At 34.5% G+C, this 27,635-nt stretch overlaps 1 protein-coding gene across 1 annotated transcript; it reads right to left on the bottom strand.

Annotated features, from left to right (window-relative positions):
* Positions 1-2,988: 2,988 nt before the first annotated feature.
* Positions 2,989-23,741, bottom strand: RGS18 (regulator of G protein signaling 18). Its single transcript, XM_063103669.1, has 5 exons — positions 23,623-23,741; positions 23,086-23,187; positions 21,974-22,035; positions 4,696-4,862; positions 2,989-3,246 (listed from the first exon to the last, which is right to left on the bottom strand). The coding sequence occupies exons 1-5, from the start codon at positions 23,739-23,741 to the stop codon at positions 2,989-2,991; spliced, it is 708 nt and encodes a 235-aa protein (XP_062959739.1).
* Between the last annotated feature and the right edge of the window lie 3,894 nt (positions 23,742-27,635).

Here is a 27,635-nt window from a genome sequence, read left to right as displayed (position 1 = left end):
TAGCTAAAATATTACTATTTACATTTCTATGCAGTGCAAAATTATAAAGGATTTGATGGGAGCAATAGCTGTCCCCATATTTTATTCAGGAAAATCTCATTATTCTCAAAGGACATTTGTTTGATTTATAACCAGGGCATTATTAGAAAAAATTATAGTATAATTAAAATGTGATACTTAAATACAGGGAATAACTTTCATAATCCCACCCACACCTTTAAGTCAATTTATCTGTACTTGGTACTTTACAAATATTTTAAAATTTGATCATCATAAGAACATTTTAAAAGTTTTATTCCAATATTACAAATGAAAATTGAAGTTCAGAATATTTAAGTAAGTTTCCTAACACAGTACACTCGGTAAACAGCAGAACCAGGACTCAAATAAAAGTACACCACGTTTTAAAGCTTTTCCTCTTTGCTGAAATATTACACTGCCTTTCTCATAATGATTCCTTTTGATTCCATTTTACTTCACAATCCCTTACTGAGCTTCAATTACATACAAAACTTGACAGTCTAGGTATTGACTTTTGCTTATGGGCTTCAAGATACCCAAATGATATAACTCGATTCAACTCTATTTATCTTCCAGTACTTTAAAGACATTCTGTTACTATGGATTTCACTGGGAAAAAGAAAAAAAAAAAAGAAAGCTATATTTCCTCTGGCTTCTTTCCTTTCATGAATTTCTAATTAATCTATAAAATTGTTCCCTATTGTTATATCAACATCCCATTTTAATTTTTGGTTTGAAGTTCCCTTCATTAACCATATTTATGTTCCTCTTTTCCAGGCTTGGGTGTCAATGAAAAGCTGCTTTAGGGAATATCAGGTGAACTATTTAGAATCAGTGAATCGGGGTACCATAAAGAGCACTAGAAATTAGAAATCCTGAGTCCTTATCTTTAAAAAAGTGTGGAGGGTAAGAGTCCTTAGAAGTTAAGTGAATTTCTGAGGATCAGACATTGAGTTAGGGAGCCCAGCAGAGAGGCTGTCAAGTCAGGTCTCAATTTGTGCATTTTTGCCGTTCTTTCAGCCAGTGCTCTGTGCTCTCTGTATATTTTTACTAGGCTCTTTTCACTTATCCAGTTACTTATTCTGTTTTCTATATTTGTCCATGTTATCTCCTACATTGATTGCAAGCTCCTTGAAGTCAGGCATTAACTTCATCAAGAAGTTCTGGTATGTATTTGAAGTGTTCCATTGAATATTCCATAGTTTAGCCAGAAGACTGGATGTTTTTGAAAAGTATTACAAATGGAAGAGCTGCTTCTTACATATTTGTGGTTCCATAGTAATGCTATTAAAATCATCCCATGATTCTTCTAATGAGATCAGAGAACTCATATCAAGTCTTAACTCTTGTATGAAACAGTCAAATTCTATGAAAAGAGACTGGCACAGAAAAAGAAAATACAAATCAGGCAAAGAAAAATTAAAAACCATTTTTGCAATTGATCTCTAAAATGCATGGATGTTTGTTTTTATTTTTACAGCAGTATAAAGATCTGATTTATCATTGCGATCAGTGACACAATACCTCAATTAATACTTTCTATCCCAATATCATTCTAAAATAAGAAAACATGTTTATTTTTTATTTGATAACAGGAAGGATAACTAATCAATGAGAGTTTGTACTGGTTAAATAAACTTAACTGTATGAATAAAGAAATTAAAAATATTTTTTACTATAGATAATCTAAAGTTGCTATATTTTACAATTCCACTAAAATGATAACATTTGACAAAGCCAAATGTATGCATCTTTAAATACAGATATTTACAGACCATGTAGCACACATTTAAAATTAAATATTTTCCTGAGGTTGGGCTGGCTGGTTAGCTCAGCTGGTTACAGTGCAGCCTTACAATGCCAAGGTCATAGGTTCGGATCCCCGTGCTGCCAAAAAAAAAAAAAAAAAGAAAAACAAAACAAAACAAAACAAAAATATATTTCCCTAAAGACACATATATGTATTAGTATTAAGGGAGATTTGGAATAAAAATATAATCAGCGAAGAACACTTTCTGAACATGAGCCTACGTGGCACATGCCTGAGTCACCAGCGCCTTCAACTACGTGCTTCTTCACGTCCTCTCATTTCTAATTTCTACCCCGACTCTAAAAGTCCAAATGTGAGATCTAATTACTCCTGGGAAGAGCCTCCTCTGGTCATTAGTCAAACCACTGGTTGCCTATGTTAGTAGCAAGTTCTCTTGGCCGGCAAGAAGATGTCCACTCAGTCCCAACCTGGAGGTAAGCATAATCTGGTCATGTTTCTGTGACCAGCAAAAGTGCTTCACATACCTGGGTAAGTTCCTGCTCACTTAAGAATAAGCCTAGATGTGGATCCTATTCTCACTTATCAACCTTGGTTATGGTTAACCTGGAAGTTGTGTAGAGATGAGCATGTCTTCGGAACATGAGCTCATCACTAGAAGTGACATGTTGCTATTCTGCAGCCAAACTTTGTAACCCGAGAACAAATGCTCATCCTCTCCCACTGTGAGATCTGGATTACTTCCATACTTTCTATTGCTGAGAGAAAGAGAATGGAGATCCTTGTGGAGAACACTGTCTGAACATATGGATACCTGAGTATGATGTTGTTAACATCTAGGAAAAAAAATTCGAACTAGGTATTTGGTCGAACTGTTTACAATTTTGCAAAAGCTTAACCTTTACTTCACGTCACAATCTGAAAAAACATTGTTATAACTTCTTTATTGCCTTTTAATTAAGAAACAAGTTTTTTATTTCTGATTATGAATGGAATGATGCCACATGGAAGGTTTTACAGAACATATTGGCAGATGCAGTATGTATTTTGTTAGCATAAAAATTTTGATTTATATTTTTCAAATCCTTTCACATTATGTATTTTATTTTAAAAGATGTAACCATTTCGTAACATAAACATGCTACATCTTAGAAGCAGATGTGCAAATCTGCCATCAAAATGAGCAAAATCAATTTTTGTTATAACCAAATGGCAACATCTGATTTCACATCTTGGAATTCATTGCAAGTAAATGAGCGTGATCGTCTCCTAAGATTTGTTGGTCTCTGAGGCCTTCCTTCTATCAAGTCTAAATAGATGTCAGATTTCAGAAAACGTGTATAACTGTCTTGTTCCATGAGCTGATACACTCTGCTTTGTGCAGCATCGAAACTGTGGAGGGAGGGTTGGGTGACGCTCTTAGTAATGACTTCTTTGGTGTGAAAATCGAGATTAACCTGAATAAACAAAAAGACAAAAAATAAAGAAAGAAAGTGTAATTATAATCAATCTACTCAAGGAAACACCTTGGAGAAACAGTACAGGACTGACACTGTGTTGGAGTGGGCATGCCACCCTTTGATGCCGGGATGTTTTTCCTCTTATCAGAGTAGGGATCCAGTGATTTATTCTGGGACAGCATTTCATCTGGCTTTTCTCTCCCCATGCTCCTGGTCCTTCTCAACCTCTGCTAATTTAGAATAATAAAACACTGCAATGGTAAGTATCATAGCGATCATTAGATTGGCTCACTCATTTTCAAAATGGGAAAATAAACCTCACAGAGGTTAAATTATTTGAGTGTTCGAAAAGAGTGAGCTTGAGGTATATTTGGGATTTCAATACGAGGCTTCTGTTTATCCCAGTGCTCATTTTGTTTTGTTGACGCTCTCCTACAAGCAAGCCTGTGCTAAAGCATGAAGGTCTTTTAAAGACATAAAATCCTTTAATGCCTTTTATTACAGCACTGCTAATATATCTGGTTCTGACGGTGGTGGGTTTTCAGGTAGGAGTTTTTTCTTTCCCTTTGTGGGTAACACCATAAATACCATATAACTAGCTGCCCTCTTTTTCCTTTTTTCAACCTGTGTATAGGTTGGCCTTGGGGAAGAAAAAATAATATATTAAAACACAAAACAGATTGAAAGAAGGAAAAAAGCCATTATTTCTTGTGGAACAATATCCACATAGACAATGCTACCTCATGAACAGCCCTAATTTATAGTCAAACAAAACTCTTAGTGACAGTCTAGCAGTCTATTACTTCAATGAAGAAGCACTGTGTATTGAACACATAATGGAAACATAGAAACTCAATTCAATTAATATCTAAGGACAGTCAAGTAACATTTGCTGGTCTTACAGCCATTTTAGCAATTCTATCACATAATTATCTTGTATTGAGTTTGCAGTCAAAGAAAACCACAATGGTTTTTTCACTCTATTAAGAAATTTTCTTTTAGCCTGTTTTAAAGTAGAAGAATAACCCATTTGGGCAAATAAAACTTTGTATAAGTAGATGAGCTAACATTAAAATGGTACGTGATATGAATTTCTTGATTTCTCTTGCCTTAGTCACTCAGAAATCTTTAATTTCTGTGAGAGGTTGCTTGTGCTAAGGTGGTTAATTTGGATAAGTGAATGAATCTAAATGTTGCAATTAATTGTATTCACTCTTAGTCTAGGATGAAAATAACTCTGAGTGACTTCAATTATAGCTTTTCTTCCATGGTAATATCTTACTATGTATTTTGTTTTTATGTAGAAATCTACATAAATAACCATTTTTGATTCAGTAAAATCCTGCACTTTCTGGTAGAATGTATGGGGGTACCAATTTGCTGACGGCAGATTCTCTCAAAATTTTTTCAAGCAGTTATAAATTTTTATGATCATCTTCATTGTACCTCTTGCGGAGCATCATTCTGTATAAATTTTTCATATATTTCTTTTGCTTTAAGGATAATTTGTTGAGGTTCTTTGCTTTTCTTGAAATCTTCACAGGCTATCCAAAATTCAATGTTTTCCTCACTGAATTCAGTTTTAAGAAATCTGGTAAAAGCCTCCAGTCCATCTACCAAGAAAAGAAAAGCATAACTGTAAAATACAATATAAAAGTATATAAAGTATAACTGTAAAAAAATCCTGGGAAAATGTGCTAATTAATATCAAAGTATACCTGCAAATATTAACAGAAAAGTTACATCTTTCTTCTAATGCAGTATAGCAGCACGCATCTTGCACAGTGTACTTGAGGGACCTCATTTGAATTAGCTGTAGTCTTCACAGTCACGATAGGTAAGTATCATTCCTATTGAATACTTAGGCCTAAGTGTAGACCTTACACCTAAGAGTAAGAGGGACCTATACTGTGGACCTCATTTTGTGTCTCTTTTATCCATGACACTCCCAGAGTGTGAGGGGTTATTCCACAAAGCCAAGAACACTTCTAGACCAAGCTTCTAGCCCTCAGGACTGTGGAATTTCCTGTCCAAAGACTCTATGTTTCCAGGGTTTGCACAGCCCTCTTTCCCAAGTCTATCCACCAAAAACACACTGACTCACTGGTATGCATATCTTAGGCCTGAGTATGGACAGGGCTTGGATTTGCAGGCTGGGGGGCCTACTCAAATGTGCAAGGAGGCCTCTCATAGCGTAGAACCAAATCATGGGTAGACAGAGAAAGAGGGTAGGGCCATGCTTATAGTGTGGAACTGTGAAGGGTCTGAGAATTTTAAATTTAAATGAAATATTCCAAGTGGTTTGCAAAGTATATTTGTCAAAGCAGAAGGATAAAATTTATGTTGTAAATAGTTATTAACTTGATCTACAACTCAAGCATTTAGACATGTAGTATGGGACCTTTTGTCCTGAGCCCCATAAGTGTTATGGGAAGTTTCGAGTCTTGTTGCAGACTGGCTGAGCTCAAATTCATGTTCGTCTAGTTACTATGTGGTCCTAAGTGAATTACTTTTCTTTTCTATGCCTCAGTTTCTCAATATTTAAAATTAAAAGGATAATGATATTTACCTGATAGGGCTGTTTAGAGAATTAAATGAGTTAAAATACTCAAAGTGACTGACACATAGCAAGTATCCTATAAAGATTTTGGGGATGATGGTTGTGATAGTAATGAGGTAGTAATCATGATAATGATGATGATGATAATGATGATAATTTAACAGTTATTTAAGGCTCATCCAGATATAGTTTACATAGCTAAGAACATGGCAGACTTTGGATTTGATCCTAAAACAATCTGGCTTCAATACTAGTGCTCTTTTAACTATTTTTGACATTCTACTTTTTTTTTTTTTTTTTTTTTTGGTCCATAGGCATTTTTAAAATCAAACTTATTTATTTTGAGAAAATTACAGATTCACATGTATTTGTAGGAAATAATAGAGTGAGATCTCATGTACCGTTTATCCAGTTTCCATCAATTTAACAACTTGCAAAATTATAGTAACATATCACAACTAGGATAATGATATTTACTGATATAATCAAGATACAAAATATTATAAGGATACTTCATGTTGCTGTTTTATAGCTACACTCACATCTTTTCTGCACCCAGCTCCTTAACACCTGGGAACCAGTAATCCGGTTTCCATTGCTATAATTTTTTCAATTCACAAAAGTTATACATATAGTATATATTGTTTGGGATGGCTTTTTTCATGCAACATAATTCTCTAAGGATTCATCCAGATTAATGCATCATTTGCTCCTTTTCATTGCTGTGTTGTATTCCATGATATGGATATACTATCTTTTTTTTTTACCATCCACCCATTGAAGAACATATGAATTATTTTTAGTTTTGTTTTTTAATTTTTTTTGGTTATTACAAATAAAGCTGCTATAAACATTTATGCATAGTTATTTATATAAACATAAGTCTTTGTTTATCTGGGATAAGTCCCAAGAAGTGAAATTGCTCGATTGTATGGTAGTTTCATTGTAGAAGCATTGAGGGAAGGAAAATATGTTACTTTTTCAGATAAACTTTTTCAGAGGAAATCACATCAGAATTGGATTTAAATGATTTTTAGCAACATTTCTTTAGATTTGGTGTCACTCTTTAGTTATGGTCTATGTTTTCTTTCTGCTGTCACAGGGAAGTTATTATGCACAGACATCTCCATTTGGATTTCTCAGTTGACAGCATCTGATAATACTGACCCCTCCTTTTAGGAAAACTCTTCTTTGCAGGATTTTAGGACAATGCATCCCCCACTTCACAGTGTCTGATAACTTCTGTGTGCAGTTGTTTGTGTTGTCTTAACTTCCTCTGTTCCCCGTTAAATATGATGTTCTGTCCTTTACCTTCTTCCCCTACTCTCTTTTTTACTGTCTTCCCCTTCTCTTCCCTACCCTCCTATTTTTTTCTCTTTCAACGTTTTTCCTGAAACTCCTTTTTCCTTACTCCCTTCTCTGCTTTATACATATTGTCAGCACCTGCAGGCAAAACTAGGCACTACAAACAATTTTGGAAAGCAATAAAGTTTCTCTGAATTAAATTTTAATATCATTGATACATGTTAGTCTCATTACAGGAGTCATTAAAAGCAAAATGTTCTCTTGACTTCAATTATTCCTCATGCTACTGAAGAATATCTTTTCTTCTTACAAATATAAAGTCTTGATTAAGTTTTCAACATTTGGTCTTTTAATCCCCTCCTTTTTTACTTCCCAACACACTAAAATGTGGTTTCTATCCACTTTACTGAAATCATTTTTGCCAAACTGACAATGTTATATTCAGCAAACATTTTTTTTTTTCAGTCCATACGTTACTACTGCATTTCTCTACGGCAATAGGCATGGCAGAGATTTGCCTGTAATTCTCCTTGGAGGTTCCTACACTCCTGAGTTTCCTCTTATTCCTCCAACTATTGGTCCTCCAAATTTTTCTCAGTTTATCCTTTTTCATTGTTCCCTTAAATTCCATTTCTGGGGAAATCACTTCAACACTCAAACACAATCATTATGCTCACGACTTTCAGAATTCATCTCCAGCCTCTTTCCTGAGCTTCAAGCTCATATCAACCAACATGTGGTAAATCTCTCCATTGAATTTCCCACCGCAATAGTCACATCACAGCTGACTTATGCTCTTCACTCAAAACCTTGCCTGCATATGTGTCACATTCAATGACACCATCCACTCAGGGACTTGAACCAGAGCCCTGGCACTTATCCTCAGAAAGCCCTGTTTTCTTCTCACTTCATACACAGTTGATGATCAAATCTTGTCAGTTTTACCTATTTCGTATATCTTACCTCTTGTCTTTTTATTTTTATGCAATCTGTAATTACTTTTATTCCAGCCAGAATTATCTCTTATGTAGATTATTAGGGGATACTAATTGGTGGCCCTAACTCCAGGTTTCCCAGGCATCTCCCTCCACCCTCTCAGTTTTTAATACACACTCCAGTCAGTAATATCTTTATGTGATACAAATTTAACTATTATTCTTCATTGTTTAAAATTTTCTAGTGGTACTGTTCATTTCTTCCCACTATTTTTAAAAATATATTTAAAAAAAGTGCTAAGCTCCAGTCACAGACAAATACTCATATTTCCATGCATGTGTCATGTTCTTGCATTCTCTTAGCTTTAGCTCCTGTTGGATATACTTCTCCCCTCCTACACCAGTCTCATCAGTCCAATCCATACCCTTCCTGCAGGTTTAAATTAGAGGCCACCTAGTCTGGAAAGACTTTCACCAATTCCTAAAAAACAGATAGGGTGTTGTTCATTCATGGCTTCCTCGTACACTGCGTGATACTTAAAACATTGCACTGCAGTTACCTGTTAGCTTTTGCTGCACATGCTACACTGTGAGATTCATGGGCTGAAGACTCTTGTCTAATTTGCCAACAAGTCCCCAGTACCCAGCATGAAAAAAACACTCAAATGATTTACTAAAATAAATAATCAAAATAATTAAATAAAATTAATTGTAGAAGGACACAATTTTATTAAAAAGCACAAAACAGTTCCAGGAAATGTTTTGTATATTAAATGAAACATCAGAACTATAACATTTACAACAGAAATTGACAATCAGAGCTAGTAAGCATAAAAAAGCAAAAAGCAAAACAAAACAATACAAAAAAATTGGTCCTATTGAAAATAATGGACAAGTGCATGTAGTCAAAAATACAGGAGTCCATTTAAGAACTCATTCCTTACTTCAGTCTGATGCCTTTAAACATTTAATTAATGTTCTAATTGTACGCTTGGCCAGCAAAAGTTTTATTACGATTTGGCTTCTTTTTTGAGCATATGAAAAGGTAGAGAAATGGCTATCTGTGACAGTTTTGTTTCTGAATCTATATTATTAAGTTGGAATTCAGCCTCATGAGTTTTGTCAACCTGAGCCTTCTACTAAGAGTTGGGTCCTACTTGGCATGCTAACAAGATGACAAAACATCAATTTTGAGAAGTTGCAAGATTGGAGTTTGTAGTGAATGCCAGTCTATGTGGCTTCAGACAAGGTGGCAAACTTTCCTGGAGGTACTCTGTTCCCTCTCAGATATCTATCTGTGGGTTATTCAAGCAAATTCCTAATTTTATACTATGTTCCTAACCTCAGTCAACTACCTTATTAAATAAGTTTGTTTGCATTATAAACTCCCCACTGAACAACTCATTTGCTTATTAAAAAATATTTATTGCTTGCTATGTTTCAGACACTATCCTAGGTACTAGGGACCAGCAGTTTAAAAGGTAGAAAAAGTTTTTGATTGGACATCTATAGAGTCCTACCTTAAACAGAAAGAAATATTATGATTAAACTATAATGAGGAGGAGGGCCATGACAGTAACAGGAACCAGATTTTCCGTCTGACCATAAATGACTATAAAACTGGACAAAAAATTGAGACAGTAGTTTTCAAGCAGAGTAAAACTGACAACTGGGACTAGAAATGGCATGAGAAGAGAAACACATCAAGTGAGCCCCAGCTTTGTGCTGGCTTTGTACTTGGGGGTAAGACTAGAACGCATGAAGATGAAGCCCAAGTAAAGTACAAAGTCTTGTCCAGTTGAGGAGGCAGAGATAAGAATTTGGGGATCATGATGTGTTTGGAACTTGTGGGTCAGGGTACCAAAAAAAAGAGACATGCAGAGGAGTACAGGACAAGTTCTCCAGGTGGCACTGGATGGAGCCATTTCTTCCCCTGGGACCTAGTTCTCTTTCTCGCTTGTAGTTCTCAAGAATAGCTGCAGAATGTTGTGGTACTGTAACAGTCTGAGATAAAGAGGAACTGGTCTGAACAGCCCAGGCTCTGATCTCATCCTTCTTGGAAACAGCATGTCCTTTGACACTTTCGCCCAGTGATCCTGTGGTCCCAGTGTATAAAACTCAGGGTGGGCTGCTTTTCAGGACCTCTCAGCTGTGGTGCAAGTGGAGCATCTCAGACTATATTCCATCCACCCCAAGCAGCAATCCTGGGTCTTGGCGGACATGAATACAATGCTTCTACTATCCCTGCTGCCTATCAGTGAGTAATAAAGTTGCTTTGCTGAACTAGTTATGGGAGTATTCTGTCTCACTGTACACATGCAAGACATCAAAATTGCAGCTCAAGATGCAGTGAGCTGAAGAGGTAACCAGTGCACAGGGAATCTGTTTCACAAGGAGACCCAGAAGTCTGCATGCAGTTTTCCTGCAGATCCTTGACTGAAGGCTAGGCTGTACATGGGCAAAGCAAATGCTGTGAAGCCTAGAAGAGTGTAACTGCCATGGATCTGAGGGGTAAATGGAGATCAGAGAGCCTGCATAGGTCTGGAAGACTTTGAATTTCCGGCCCAGTCATAGAAGTGATACCCAAGACAGGTAATATTTTTGGTATAAATACTATCTTAGGCTTAGGACAAGTGTCTTGTCCTAGTATGGAGAAAATTCTGAAAGAGACCAGTCTTAAAGGCTCAAACTGGCCAAAAAGAATTAAGAGGATCCACCAGTGATTTAACTGACTGCCAGAAAAATAATCCAGTGCTTTAAAGGAAGACAACAAAATCTAGACTCTTATCTTCCCCCATACTCATATAAAATAAAAAGTTATGTGGCATAAAAACAAATGTCTACTATGACCCATCATCAATAACAAAAGCAGTCAATAAAAAACTGATCATGAGGTATCCAAAATGTTGAAAATAGAACACAAAACATTAAAAGACCTATTCTAAATATTTTTTAGAAAAACAAAGGTTAGAAAACACATAATAAATGAATAGATGCAAAAACTCAAGAAAGAAACTGAAAGTAAAAAATAACCAAATTAAAATTCTAGAACTGAAATATAAAATATCTTACATTTACTGGATGGGCATGGCGACAGATTGCAGAAGAAGGGATGAGCATGCCAGCAGATATCTGGAAAAATTATATAATCTAAAGATGGTTAGGAAGGAGGAAAAGAGGGACAGCAACAAAAACAAAATGATGGAAGGAACAGAAAATAAAGACTAAGATATTAGATGCAATCTCATCCGTATCCATGATGACATTACATTTAAATGGACTAATCTTTCCAATTAAAAGTGAGAAATTAAAAAATTAAGACTATATTGGCCACAAGAGACATGGTAAATACAAAGTATCAGGAAAATGAAGAAAAAGGATGAAAATGATATACCGTGCAGAGGTTAAGCATAAGAAATCTTAATAAAATATCTTGCATGGCCTGACAAAGTGATTTCAAAGTAAAGAATATTTCCATTTTGTAAGTTTGAATTGTCAATCATTACAAGTACATAATGATCCTAAATATATATATGACCATAATTCAGAGCTTCAAAATACATGAAGCAAATTGACAGAACTGAATAAAAGAGAAAAATTCACAATTACTGTTGTAGATTTAATTCTGCTCACTCATTAATTGATAGAATAGGTAGAATATCAATGATAATATGTAAAATTTAGATATTAGTAACTAAATTCATGTAACTGACAATTATAAGACCCTCTGCCCAACACTGTGGAATATGCCAATATTTATAAAGCACATGTATTTCACAGGGCCTCCAAAGCCCTGCCGTTTCAGGTTTAGCCTAACTTCTTAAAAGTACATACAGAAATGTTAACCTTGCAAAAGACAGGAAATTTTCCCCAGGCTAAAGTCTCTGTTGTAAGATAAAGAATTGTAGCACAGCAAGGTAGCTGGTTCAAGGACAGACAAGTTACTGATTGATAGGCAAAGACACTGGGAAATTGCTGTAGTGAAAACAGTGTTTGCTAACATCAAGTTTTTGTTGGTGGACTGACTTAACCTTTTGCAAACTACATTATGGGATGTCACTTTGCTTGTTTTACTAAATGTTACCAACCTCTATTGTTAAACTATAATTAGACATAACCCCACCTTTGTTCTATTCCTGTAACTTCCTGGTCTGGAGAATAAATGCAGGGTGAGAACCCCAGTTCATGGTTAATTACCAAAAAGAAGGAATGCCTCTCTCTTGAGGGTTCAGGGAAATTAACCACTTTGGGGTCTCTCACTGCTCAGAAGAAATGGGCTTTGAGTAATCCTTTCTGTGGCTCCATCACCCAGGAGAAGAGAGGTGACAAATCTATGTGAGGCAAAGTAACACAACACATCTGTTCAAGTAAACAAAGATTATTCAAAATAGACTATACAGTAGAAATTAAAATGAGTCTAAATAAACTTCAAAAGATTTATATCTTTCAGAGCATGTCCTTTGCCCACAAGGGGTTTAAATTTGAAACCAACATGAGTAACATGGCTAGAAAAGCTCCCCAGTATTTAGAAATAAAAGAACACACATAAATAATCCATAGGTCAAAGAAGAAATCACAATGGAAATCAGAGAATATTTATAATTGAATTGTAGTAAGAGTACAGCACATCAAAATTTGTGGGATGCAGCTTAAATAATGGTTAAAAGAAAATTTGTTGCATAAAATGGTATACTAGCAAAACAAAAAGGGTGTAAAAACCAAGATCTATGTTTCCACTTTGAGAAGCTTGAAAAGTGCAAATTGAAACTACAGTAAGTAGAAGGAAAAACATAGTAAAAATCAAGAGCAAAAGTCTATATAATAAAAAACAAACTACAGAGAAAATCAATAAAGCCAAAGTTGGTTCTTTGAAAACATTAATAAAATAGAACCCCTAGCAAGAGTCTTATATTAGAGTTCCAGGAACTTAACATTAAAGAAATCAGTAGTCAGGAAAAGGCACGACCACCTACAGACGGGAAGACTCCTACCGCTACCATGAAGAAAGAATGACGTGCATCTCTTCTACCCACTACTTCTTCCATTGGAGTTTTCACCAGGGCAAGGGGAAGTTCTGCCATTTCTTTTCCTCAGTAAATTGCCCCCGAGTGCCCGATGTTAGGAGTTAGATGTTAATGAAGAAACTAGGGAGAAAAGGGAAAGACCAGGCTCAACAAGAATCTGAGAAGATGTTGTAAGACCGACAAGCAACGTTAAGAGCTTGTCTACAGTCATTACTGCTGGTAAGATCATTCCTAGTCCAATGTAACCACCTTATGGAGTTTTTAGTGCTAGGATGTTCCTGAATGAGTCAGCAAATTCTGACTGCTGAGAGGAAGCAAGAGTGACCTGTGTGGGTGATAGTTAATTGCTCTTCTTATTTCTCTAGCTCAGTTGGTCTAACATTTTCAAGATTTATTCCTCACACAGAGCAGTGAGCTTTTCTCAAAATGTAAAAGGATAATATAAATGGACAATAGTTCTTTGAAGCATTTTTATACATAGCAGATTTTTCCCAAATACCAAAAAAAAAAAAAAAAAAATGGTTTTTACAGTAAAGTTAACGGTCTCTCTCCAGTTGTAATGTTTTTAAACCAAAATAGCTGCCAAGGTGAAAAACAGGGAGTAAGACTTTGTTAGTTGTATGATGGCTTTTTAGCACATAAGCACCTGTAGAGATAATTGCTCTTTAGTGTTTGTGCTGGATTTTCCTTCCCGTAATTCCTTTCCTTTCAGCATCTCAATTCCTAGACTTCTAAAAAAGCAGTTTGTGTTATTACTATTGACCAAGGTTATAATCATTTAGTTTTTGAAAACTAAGTTGTCATATCCTCTTAAGACCTCAGGTGAAACTGGAGCCTTAAAGTGATAACTTTAGGAAACGGGCTGAATAAGCATCATTTGGTTACTGATTGGCAACAACTTAAGAATTGCTTCCTTTGCAATTAATGTAACAAGAAAAAATGGTTTTATTGCCTAGTCACTGGTTTTACTTTTTTGTCTTATTTTTCATCATCTTCTATAATGATCTTGGAAAGAAATAAGTCAACTAAGGTAAAACATGCCTGTCAAGCCCTAAATTGAAATTGCAGTAGAATTTGAAATGTGGGGCAACGTTTAGGTCTGTACAACCAAAACCACAACAAAAACAATAATCTGTGCACCGCCTGGACTAAACAAAGCTTTACGCAGTTAGCCCCAGCCTCTGGCCCAAACTGTTAAAAAAAAATTCTCACAAGTTTTCTCCTTGATGAATACTCAGTGCAATGGAAAACAGCTACTTACCACCCGTACTTCCTTCCTCTTCCAAATTTCTAAAATGTTTGTTCTTTTTTTCTCCAAATCAATATCCATTTTTTGCTGGATTGAATTCTAAAAGATTATGTTCTCTTGATTGACTGATAGAGTCTTTGCATTTTCTAACAGAATTCTGAAATTTATTTCTTGTTGCAGGGTTAATATCTTGGTATTTTGTTTGATGGTTGCTATAAAGTAGATTTGTGAACACAATTTCTTGGCTGGATCTTTAGGAATCAGTTGGAAGCAAGACAACAAGATGATTGTGAGAACATTTTCAGGTAACCCCAATTAAAAAAATAAAAAGTAGTCATATGGAAATACGCTCTCTGCTGGTATTAAAGAGCATATCACTGAGTGTTATTGTTCTGTTTATGACACAGGTCCTGCCTCTCCCTCTTCCACCATAAGAAGCATTTTAGCTTGTCTTTACTTGTTCCTCTGTTGCTATTTAAATGAAAATTAAAGCAAGCTGGCAAAATAAAATGCCTGCTATACGACAATGAGAGTCTGTTCCAGGTCAGGTCTAGTGTGGAAAGAAGAAACCAGGTATCTCTTTTATTTGGTTTATGAATAAAGTCGCACTGACACCAGCGAAGGGATAAGCTTGTTTGATGTCAATTTATTCTATCCATATGTCATATGTAAACATGGATTGATCAGTTTTTACATATTAAATTAGTCCTAAAGTGTTAATAAGTACTTTTATGATTTCAGAAAAATATGACCATTACTTTTCCTATTAATAGATCTCAATTATAATAAAATGTTTTGTACTGACACCTAAAAGGAATCGTCCATATGCTAGACAACTGGCATTGTTATTTATTAAAAATAACTTCCTTTATCTACTTTTTAATTGTTTATAAAACACCTACTGTGATCCTGGGAACTGTGTTATGTACTTGAAGAAAATAACGTTAATTACATTAGTTAGAAGTGTTGTGTGCTTGCTAAGGTCTTGGCATATTGCTCTATGCCTTTTATTGGCACAATTTCACTTAATTTTCACATCAGCTCTATGGAGTTAGTCCTGTTATACTCGTGTTTACAGATAAAGAAGTTGATGTTCAGAGAGTTAAGTGGCCCTAAATCTTACAAGTGACAAAAGATAGAGCAGAGGTTTAAACCCAAGTTTATCTTGTTTAAAATTATAGGTTATAGGACCTTTACCACTAAACTGCTATAAAGACAACAAAGTCCCTACTGTTAAGAAATATGGAAATTAATGAGTAGGACAAGCATGTACGTACCAAAGACAAAAGGTGACTTTTGCTGTTTGGAGTAGCCAAGGAAAACCAGCCTTCATGGAAATTAGGTAGAAGTCTTACAGAAAATAACATAAATATTATCTCAACTATAGTCCTTCACTAATTCACAAAGCATGAGTGTCAACTCTATGCCAGCTGATGTGTTCTGGAATATTATGTGAAAGCCTGTTGTTATCTTGGTTAGTCTTGAGCTTAACATAAAAATGAAGTCAGAGCACTAATATTAAGAAAAGGGCTGTGTATGCTATGAGTGCTTATGATGCATTAATGGAAGACAGTGGATTTTGTTGACATAATTTGAACATAACAGTGAAAATAAATACTAATTCAAGAAATGAATGAATGATGAAAGAGAAAGAAGTTCATTTATTTAAATTTTAAAGTAAATTACTTTTTAAAAAGTAATACACAATGTGTGCAGGATTACCTCAGTGCATGAGTTACTTCCTGTTTCTCTTACTTTGGGCAGCTGCATTAAGTCAGGCCACAGTGGAACCATTTCTCATTCAGAGGCATTAACTTACTAAACAGTCCTTTAGAAGGCAGTGGTGGTGAATGCAGCTGCCAAAAGTGCTTGATAGAACCTGGGATTAGAATTCACACTGGAAGAAGCTGGCTCAATGTGTCATACAAATATGAAATGCTTGTAATTGCATGTTTCTAAATTGAAGCTCTGGCATCTGTTGGAGTATTTTTCTGATGCCAAGAAACCAAATGAAACAAAAAGTCAAGAAACTCTGAAGTTGGAAACCCAAGTACAATATAATATCCTAAGTACTAAGTTCCATTGTTTCTCCTTTAATATTTGGTTTCATAGCTGAATGTTTTGGCTCCTTTTTCAATAATGACTTACTTATGTGATCCATTTATAACTTAGACTTGATTTTATTTAGTTTAGTCTTTAATTAAGAAATTGTTTGTTATGGGTCAGCTTGAGTCAGAAATTAAACATTGTAGAAAACTGGAATCTCGTATCTTGCAGAAAATTGGTAACTCAAAATTGGGAAGGGTAACTTAAAAAGCCACAAGATGAAAAGTGTAAGGACATTTCCTTCCTCTAAAGTGAAGTAGACATTTGCTTGCAGCATTTACTCAAAGTCAGTAATAAGTATTTTCCACAGTATAATCAGTTCATATTTTTAAGTCAAGGGAGTGCAATGACTTACATATTCAACTTCCATCTTATGTGTTATGAATAGTTCTCAGAAATTATACTTAGTAGAACCACAATTAAGTGTGTATAGAGTCCAAGTAAAGTCATTAATAAAAAGGTTTAAAAATGTTATTATTTGAAATGACTGGAAAAAAGGTGCACAGGGAAAATAAACAGTTATATAGTATAATAAAGTTATATTGTATATAGTGGGAAGATTTTCTTATCGATAGGGACTCCCCTCAGAGATCACATTCTCTTTCAGATCCTTGATCATTAGCTATGTGAGAGGGTTAAAAATCTCTATCTATAAGTCAGTTATTCTTCCATAATCTTTTGTACATACAATACCCTGCAAAACTTCTGATAAGATTTACCACCAACTAAACAAGTTCAAAGTCTAACCTGTTATCTTCTCACAAATCTTGTTCATCTGCCTCTATTTCTCATCTATAACAGGCATCATTATCTTCCTATTAATATGGAAATAAAATCTAGAGATTGTTGGCTCATCCTTTTTCTCTCTATTTCCTATTCCTTCATAATTCATTTTGCAACTTCACACAAATTTGCCAATAAATAGGACTGGCAGAGGAAAACTATCCATAAAGTTAAAAAATAAAATAGAGTACATACTTTATTCAGATTTTTTGGGATTTTTACCTTCTGTTTTTTTTTTTTTAATTTTAAAGAGATAAAGTACGAAGATGTTGAATAAAATAGTAGAATTATCAAAACAGTTCCCTGTATCCTCTGGTTTCTGTGGAATACAGCAAAACTCAGTGTTATTCCCGTTTGGACTCATCAGTCTATTGTCTGTCACCCTAAACCACCTTTTCTTTTTCAAATTATGTTTCTCAATAAAAAATTACTTTGTTTTTAATTCCCTAAACAAATGGCACTGTTTAATGCCCCATGCCTATAGTGGCTTTCCGCTCGGATGGTCTCTTTCTCTCCTTGTCCAGCTAGTGAATTTTGATTAATCCCCTAAAACCTAGGGTAAAAGCCATCTATTCTGTGGTTCCATTCCTAAAGCTGCTATTAATCAGTCTACAATAGTTTTAATATCATCTGTTTTTGTCAAACTGGATACTCAAATTTCTATTGTGTTTTAAAAAATGTTTTATCACTTCATTTCCAATTTGACTTAATCGAATACAATTTCAATTTCCTTTATAGAATTTGAGACACACATTTAAGCAAAAGGAGATTGTATAAAATTTGATAGAGTAAGGTTTTTGTCTTCAAGTGTATGTGCGTGTGTGTGTGCATGTGTGTGTTTAAGATCTTCCCCTTACAAAAAAAAATATATATGTACACACATATACGTACACACATATTTTTTGTAAGTACACACATATATATTCATGTACCTATATATTTTTGTCTAGAATCAAGTCAATAAAAATGAACTGAATTGCAACCAAGAAGCTTTTTTGAGATGATTAAGATTTATAATTTAATATTACAATAAGCATTGAGATTAAAAATAATTAGATTATTTTGGATTGTGTAAAATAGTACTGGTGACATATTTTTTGTGAATTAATAGTACTTTGATCATGAGTCATGAGGATAATGTCCAAGTGAATCAGTGCCGATTTTTTAATTGATGTAACCTCCCCTTGATTTAAATGGCTGACAGTTTACAGCTCCTTAACATTTCCAGCAGTAGAGAAAAGAGAGACAGCAAAAGATTCAATTTTCTCCATTTGGTTTTGACTATTTGTAAAGAAGAATGATTACAGAATGCCAGGGAGGATTTTCTGTAGAACTACCTGCTAAATCTTTCTTTGCTTTCATCGTGCAATGAAAGTATGGTGGAATTATATATACCAATTTATTAAGTTAAAGAAATAAATTCAGTTGATATATGCAAGGTCTTCAAAAAGTTCATGGAGAGATTCCCATTATCTTTTAATTTCCTTTTCCATGAACTTTTTGAAGTACTGTCATGTAATTTTCAATTGAAATTTTTAATGGTCATTCAATTGGGTGTAGACAAGAACAGAAAAAGATTCTTTAACTTGTTGGTAGTTATTATTTTTTTATAATAGCAGTAATCAATGACATTTGTGGAGTTTCTAACATTTATTAGCTTCCTATTTATCATCTCATTTAATCCTGACAAAAACCTCTTTCTATTGGAGCTAAAAACATTATCACCATTTACAGCTGAGGAAGCTGAAAGTCACAGTGATTAGGGAGCTTAACTAAGATTATACATCCATTGATGTTGCTGAAGAAAACTAGAACTCAAATCTCAAAGGAAGCTTGAAGTAACTTTTTTCTAGCAACAAATTCAGTTCCATTATTTGAGCACTTAATATTGTCCAGGTGACAGGCTGGGTTTGGGAATCCCCAGATGAAAAGACATCTGGTTCCTTCTAACAAGCAGGCAAATTGTAAAAAAATGAATTCTACTCCTCTGTGTTTTTTTCCTCCCTCAGACTGGTAAAGAGCCTAAAGTGCAGTGATGTACCAAATTGGTAGATATAAGAGGAGACTGAAAAAGAAAGAAATCTGGGGGGATGGATTATGGAGAAAAGTTTTACGTGGCTTGTTGTATGTATTTAGAACAAATCTGGACCCCAACCAAGACAGTGAGGATGCGACAGACTTGACAGGTAGAAGGTATTGGGTGAGAATTTTAACAATAGTTAAGAAATTATGGATACCTGGAATAAGGAAAGTGAGTGGTTGATTATAACATTTTTAATGTTAAAATACTCACAATTTAATGAGTGATTGTCACATTAGGGTCAAATAAGAAGGAAGGAGTGACAAGATATATTTTTGTCAGCACAGACTTCCTTCCTTACCTCCTCTCTCTATTCTCATTAATTACATTCTTACTTAAATTTGAGACTTGACTTTTCTACCTATGTATTTTTTTCTCTGAGTCAATATTACATTTCAGAGACAGACATCTATTTTCATAGAAAGAGGGAAAGTCTGCAGGGATAATCTGCAAGAATAGAATTCTTATGTCAGCAAATTCAGGGACACATGACCAGGTCATCAAAACCTTATAGAGAGTTGGACAATTAAGGAGGGGAAAAATATAAAAAATGAGGACAGACAAGAAAAGTTGGTGTTTCATTAAATGGGGTACAGTATTTGAGGCTGAATTACAAGTACTCTACTTCCAGCTGTCCTGCCAACATGAACCCCTTCTTCCAGTAGACACCCTAGAATGTGAAACTAGCCTGTCTAGTCTCATCTTGGAATGGTCTGCAGAAGAGCTGGGAAGTATTTGTGTTTCAGACAAAGAATAAGGTAAGAAAAAGGAAAAATTTGAGGTGCAAACAAAAACTGTGGGTTTGAGGAAGTGTGTGGACGGTTGGTAATGATAAAGTGTTGCTTATTTCCGCAGACTCTAACTCATTCAGTGTGGAGGATAATAAAGCCATAGCCCTATCGCCTGCTCAGTTCAACTTGTCAGTGTTGCAACCTAGGAGAAGGTATGAACTGAATAAAGACAAAATGTTGCCTGTTCTGCTATCTTATGTAAATTGACCCCAGAGGGTAGCCATCCAGGTAGCCTGCCTTCTAATCCATGCTTTATCATAATTTTGGACAGTCAAACATGGACTTGGTATGTGACTTCACCATCCATCTGATAGACAAAGCTCCACCTGAGATTCACACCCGATTCGCAAATGTTCTACAAAATTCTGCTTTAAAAATAGATGATTGACATAAGGTACAAAATGAAGAAATTACAATTTAAAAAACAAAACAAAACTATTTTCATGAGGGTTTCCTGAATGTCCACCAATAGAACTACTTTAAATTTAATCCACTTACCAATGAAAATAACATGGATAATTTGTTAATTATTGAAAACTAAAATGACCCTAAAAGCACAAGCAATAAAAGAAAAAATAAACAAATGGGATTATATCAAACTTAAAAAGCTTCTGCACAGCCAAGGAAGCAATCAACTGAATAGAAAGACAACCTATGGAATGGGAGAAAATACTCACAAACTATATATCTGGCAAGGGATTAATATCCAGAATATACAAGGCACTCAGACAACTTTGCAGTAAAAAATCAAAGAATCCAATACATACAAATGGCCAAGAGGTACATGAATAAATGCTCAGCTTCACTCAGCATCAGGGAAATGCCAATCAGAACCACACTGAGACATGATCTCAATCCAGTTAGACTGGTCAGTATTAAAAAGACTGAGAATAAAAAATGCTGTCAATGATGTGGAGAAAGCAGAACCCTCCTACACTGCTGGTGGGACTGTAAAATAGTACAACCATTATGGAAAACTGTATGGAGGTCTCTCAAATAACTACAGATAGAGCTACTGTATGATCCAGCAATCCCACTTCTGGGTATACACCCAAAGGAACGGAAATCATCATGTTGAAGGGATACCTGCACTCCCATGTTCATTGCAGCTCTATTTACAATAGCCAAGACATGGAACCAACATGAATGTCCATCAGTGGATGACTGGATAAGGAAATTGTGGTATATATACACCATGGAATATTACTCAGCCATAAAAAAGAATGAAATTCTGCCATTTGCAGCAACATGGATGAGCTTGGAGAAAATTATGTCAAGTGAAATAAGCCAGACACAGGAAGAGAAATACCACATGTCTTCACTCAAAAGTGTGCTAAGAAAGAAGGAAAGAAGGAAAGAAAGAAAGAAAAAGAGAAAGAAAAGACTACAATAATATGTTGATCTTCCAGAAGGAGAAAACAAATCTATGGTTACTAGAGGTGGGGGGGTGGAAGTGGGGGGGGAGGCATTGGGTAAAGGGCATAAAGAATAATTATGATTTGTAGTAATGAACATGCTAATAATATTGATTTGATCAACACATGTTGTACACAGGTGATGGTAGTCAATGTTGTACCCCCAAAATATGTATAATCAATTATGCTTCAATAAAAATATCAGAAATGTTAAAAAATTGGAAGCTGTTAACTACAACACAAAGAAGTAATTAGTATTTTGTCTGCAATAAGTAATTCTTAATATAATGAGAATATTTTAAAATGTTATCTGTTAGTTGATTATTCGATTGTTTAGTTTCCTCTGTTCATCAGAAACTCAGATTACTGTAAATTACTAATCACACAATTTTTATTACAATTTGTTTTGTATAATTACATGTATGCTTGTGTAATTTTCCATTATGGTATAAAGTATTGACGAAAATACCACTAACCTCTATGGGAAAGCAGCTTGTCAAATGATTCACCCCATTTCATTGCTTCTTCAGGGGAGACTCTGTTCAAGAAACAAATGTTTTATAATGGAGTATCCAGAAAGTCTGTTTATAAATCTTCTCTAAAATATGCCATATTACTGCTCTTTTCAATTATATATTTACAGGGTTCCTCCTTTGATTATTATATGGTGAAAGTTGCATTTACATTAGAAACTTCAAAAACATTGGTCAATTTTCTTTTGGATTTTGCCTATTGAACAATGTGTTAAAGTAACATAATATATTCTCATTAGTTTGAATTATTTTTTAAGAAAAAAATAATCATGTGTTAGATTAAAAAGCACAATAAATAAAAATGGAATCAGTTCAACTATCTTTTTAAATTCAGCGAATAGAACTTAAACTATCTTTCAGTCAAAAAAAAAAAAAAGGTTTTTTTTTTTTTACTGCAATTTCCTTGAAGTTTTAACCACAGTATGCTGCAATTTTTTTTTTAACTGATACAGGAAGTTTAACTAGTGAAGTTTCAAAGGGATAAGAAATATGAGACATTTTTAATACAGCAAACATTTTAGAGACACTGATAATGTAGAGAGGTGAATATATTTTCAGGGATTTTGTGTTGGTCATATTCAAATTTGGAAGAATTTGTATTTAATATGTAAGGCTGTTCCATTTTTTGTTTGAAGTAAAAAAAATGCTAAAAACTACAAAACATCTTTTATTAGTGCTTTACTTGCTATTATACATTGGGCATTTTTTCACACTGCTGAGGAAAGAGATGAATAACTCTTCACTATGACAATATTGCATTGTAAAAACTCAAATTAATGAGTATTTTATCAGTTTATAAAGTAAAATATATCACTTAAAACTGACAGGTACATAATTTTAAAAGAGTATCTTTACATGTTCTTATGATTATTTAATTCATGCTATTAAAGTCATTTAATTTCATGAAATATTCCTAGATTCTTGAAATAAGATCTCTAACTTTTTTTATATTAGTGTGTCATTACCAACAAAATAGAAATCCCTAATTTCCTTTTCTTTAAATCCTTAACAGTAGAATTAGCAAAATTTTCCCCCAATAATGAAACGTTATTCACCTTGTTTCTTTGGCCAAGTGCCCAGACCTACCAGTATGGGTCTCTTCATGAAACTCAGGTTTCTGCAAGAGAAGACTTAGCCTATTTCTTTTTTCCTTAGCTCTGTAATAAAAAGGCATTAGCTTCAGAATGATTTAAATGACAGTTTAAATCTCTTCTTCTGACTCTACCAAACAAGTTTGAAATTGGTAAACACATCCACCCACACACAGATACATTCACGAATCTCATTTCAATACTATGTTTGTGGAGGAATTACGATAGCATATGTGTATGTTTCTCTTTTTCCTCAGTTCCAGTTAAGTATTTGAGATTATATTTCAATAAAGACTGTACTAGTTCTGTGTAGCTAAAATTGTTACTCTTTTTTGAAAATGAAAACACCTTAGCGTTAAGTTTACTCCTAATCAATAAAAAAGGTTTTTTTAAATTGCAATATATTGTGAATCAGATATTTCAAAACCAAGTGCTAACTAATATTCAACATCAATTTTAGTTTTAAAAGCATAAGGCTGACCTTAAAATTTATAATTTTACCTGATTTTGGCTTCTTTGCTTGTTTCTTCTTTTCCTGAACCGTGTACTAACTTGAAAAAAGTTTTTTCTTTTGATTCGCACATATTTAATTGAGGAAAGAAAACCAATGATGTTTCCATATTCTCTCTCTCTAAAATAAAGAGAGGTCTAATTTATTGTATCCTCTGTAGTTCACTTGGTAATGCGATTCCATAGTTACACACCGTAGAATAAAAAGTTATTGCAACTCTTTCAGCAAAAGTTACAAAAAGAAAAGTCAAGAGCTGTGTTTTCTGCCTCTGCAAACATGTAGAACTGAGGAACTGAAGTAAAATTCAGTTCTGAGTTGTTTAGGGAAATGATACTACACATTTGCAAAATGACTCTTGGTCTTCAAGATAAGGACTGGTATTACCACAGTGCAACTTCTCTTTCAAGTTTGTGCAACCAGAAAGATGCTTTAATAGACTCAAATGACACTGTCATTTCTCACCGGAACTTTTTAATAAGTTCCTTAATGTACATAGTGTGTGTTAAAATGTCTTCTGACAAAGTATTGCAACAAACATTACGAGATATTTTCCGCTATTATTTAAAGTATTTTTACTTATTTTTCTTACATTAAGTATATTACATTGGATTGACACAATGTTATGTAATGCTAATTGTATTTGCCTAACGTAAACATATTGTGTCAAAATAAGACTATAGATCAGAGTTTTACAGTTGAAAGAGACAGTAGAAAAAGCATTTAATTGAATAATTTGTAAATACAGTCCCATGGAATAATTTTTTTGGATATTTTTGAAATTTTTAGCAGTCTGTGATAAAATGGAAAAAGTAACATGGAATGATTTTTTCTTAAAGCTATATTTTTACTTTTTAATATAAAACACTTTCCTATTTTAAATTTGCCCTCCTGGCTCTTTTGTTGTTACAATTTTCTTTTTAATGAAATGTTTTAACTAGAGATGGCAGCTTACACATTTGTTTATTTCATGTCCTTACTTAAAAAGAAATATTAACAACTCCAAATTGGTTAAGCCCCCACTTCTTTCACTGTTCCATGAAACCCAAAAGTCTGAGAAATACTGATCTAGTCCATAACTCACATTTTGTAGAAAGAGAAACTAAGGATCGCAGGTAATAAGTAGTTTATTCTTGCAAAACCCGAGAGAGAGGTCAGAGGAAGATCTGGAATTATCAGAGCCATTGATCACCGGTAGCATGTGCTTTAGTCTTTCCAAGAGCCTTTGATCTCCAGCAGTGAATGCTTTAATTCATCGAAAATTCTGTATATTAAAAGTTAGGTTATACAAATCCAAAAAGTTATATTATTTTATTTTTGATCTTTTTGAATTATTGATTTACCAAGACAATAGTCATCAGGGATACCAGCTAGGAGCTCAAAACATTTACTGATGTAAAATTAAAGAATATAATAGTATATATTTGTACATATACTCTCCTGATTTTATGACTTTTATTTTGAAAATATTTTTAAATTCCTTACATTGGCTGAAAATTGACTGTTTTATTTTTTCTCTCTTTTAAATTTATTTTTCTTAATTGGACCATGATAATTATATGTATATTTATAGAGTACGATATGTGAAAACTGTCTGTTAAAAATATTATATATGACAGCATTTTATGGCATCCTTAGCTGGAACTAGATGCTGATAATGCAGATTATTCTTCCATTCTGATGTCTTCTAGTATTTATTAGCATCCGCCAAGTTTATATGAGTTTTATTTTATAAAGGTGAATGAGGGTAAGGGAAAAACATAGCAGCACAGACATCATCCAGTCCCTAAGACTATCTTTGAACTACTCTATGCAGAGGAGGGAGAGACATAAACTTGTGCTATCCACAAGCTGATAGAACGAGGGAGAAAGAAACTGAAAATATGAGCACTAGTAAACAAAAGCCCATGTAGATGTCTGAAACAGTTGGGATAGAGATGTGTGAATCTACTCTCTGTATGTGGGCAGGTGGGAGCCGGAGCAGAAGAAGAAGAAAAAATAGATGCTTAATGGTGACTTCAGTTAATAATCATTCTTTTGGGCATAAAAAATTATCTTTTAATTTTTTTAAGTGATAAAAAATAGTATTTTATATTTACACACGTTTACCTTTTCTAGCTCTTTACTCCTTTGTGTAGACCTGAGTTTCCATATATTATTTTTGTTTTTTTTAGCCTAAAGACCTTCAACATTTTCTGTAGTAAAGATCTGCTGATGACAAATTTGCTCAGCTTTTGTTTGTTTTTTAGAAAATGGAGTCTTCTTTTTACAAAAAGCAGTTGAATAGTTGACATCGTAAAAAGAGATAAAAATACAGGAACCCTGAGGTTTCAGAGGAATTTCCTGACAAACAGTCTGAAATAAGGTGGATCTCCGAGAAGTCAAGGTCAGGGCTTGGGTTTCTGACCCCTGCCCTGGGCCTGGGTCCCCTTCCTCTTTCCCATGAGCACATGCTCCAGGGGCCTGTTGCAGGGCTGACCAGAAACACTGGCACTCCCCACCTCCTGGCTTCAGCTCAGCAGCTCTCAGGGGGGACCTTGTACCATCTAGAGTGGCTCATTCCAGGGGCTGAGCTGAGTTGGGGCCTGCAGGGAAGCCACTTCTAGGTCTGGTCTGGATCTGGTGTCCCAGTCCCTCAGCACTGCCACCCTGCTGCTCTTCACCCACACCCCACCCCTGGGAGGGCCCAATGAGCTTGGCCAGGGTGGGTTGTGCTGGAGAGAAGATCCCTCTCCTGCCCTGGGCACAGGGCTGACCTCCAGGATGCCGACTCAGAAGGGGCTCATTTCTTTGGGGGGGCTCAGCTTTTGATTTTCTGAAGATCTTTTTTTTCTTTGGTATACACGTGGAAAGTGGAAATCAAAATATTTAACATACCTATTACTTCACTTACTGACTTTTTTGTGGTGAGAAGGCTTAAAATCTATTCTATTAGCAATTTTCAAAGATACAATATGCTTTTTTAAATGCATGTGTGTGTGTGTGTGTGTGTGTGTGTGTGTGTTTCTATTCTTTAGGTAGGAATGTCATACTTGTGTCTTCTGGACTTCAGTGTTTCTTAGGAGAAGTCAGTGTCTGTGCTTTAATGTATATATATGTGTGTATGTGTGTGTGTGTGTGTTTTACTGGGGCTGCTTTTAATATTTTTTTCTTTATCCCTGTTTTGAAAAAGTTTAATTAAGGTATGAATGTTTTTGTTCTACTTGGGGCTTATCGAACTTGTTAGACTTGTAAGTTTATAGTTTTCATCAAACTTGAAAACTTTTAGGCACTAGTCTTCATTTTTATTTTTGTGTCTCCCATCTTCAGAGACTCCATGTGCAGAAATGTTTGATCTCCCAACACTGTCTCACTAGGCACTAAACTATTCAATTTTTTCAGCCTCTTTTCTCTGCTCCTTAGCCTGGACAGTTTCTATTCCTGTGTCTTCACATTCACTAATCTTTTCTAGTGCAGCATCTAATATGCTGTTAAGCTCATCTAGTAGATTTGTTATTTCAGCTCTAGAAGTTTCTATCTTTTTTATAGTTTGAATTTATCTCTTCATTACATTCTTTCTTTTATTAAGTGTTTGAACATATTTATAATAACTGTTTTGAAGTTCTTTTCTGAAAATTTATGTCTGTGATTCTGGGTTTTCTTTTATTGACCAATTTTCCTCTTGGTGGTGGCATGTTTTCTGCTATTTCAGCTACATAGTAATTTTTGATTAGATGCTGGACATTTTGAATTTTAAAATGTTAAATATCAGGATTTTGTTTGTCCCTGTTTAATGATAGTAAAGTTGGTTTTGGCTACAGTCATTTGTGTATCAACTTTTTCTTTAAAGACTTGTATTTACATTTTGTTACGATGGCTCTAGAGTAGCCTTAATTACTAAGGTACAATGAGTCTTAAATCTCTAATGAATTCTTAGGGTGTCCAGTAAGGCTTTTCTACTCTGAATGTTAAGAACTTAAAAGTCTCTCAGCCCTGTGTGAGCTCTGTAAATAACTTTCATCTCATG

This window comes from Cynocephalus volans, chromosome 8 (assembly GCF_027409185.1).
Source record: "Cynocephalus volans isolate mCynVol1 chromosome 8, mCynVol1.pri, whole genome shotgun sequence".
NCBI classification, from domain to species: Eukaryota; Metazoa; Chordata; class Mammalia; order Dermoptera; family Cynocephalidae; genus Cynocephalus; species Cynocephalus volans.
The sequence above is the reverse complement of the archived record's forward strand: the minus strand, read 5'-3'. Positions and strand labels throughout refer to the sequence as shown.

Bases quoted from the DNA above. Each gene is read 5' to 3' on its own strand.
- RGS18 (XM_063103669.1), bottom strand. From the start codon at position 23,741: ATGGAAACATCATTGGTTTTCTTTCCTCAATTAAATATGTGCGAATCA. The intron at 4,863-21,973 runs GTTAGTGGTATT...TTTTCTTGGTAG, and splicing joins CAAGCTGCTTTCCCATAGAG to ATGGACTGGAGGCTTTTACC. The intron at 3,247-4,695 runs GTACAATGAAGA...TTGTTTATTCAG, and splicing joins AGAATGATGCTCCGCAAGAG to GTTAATCTCGATTTTCACAC.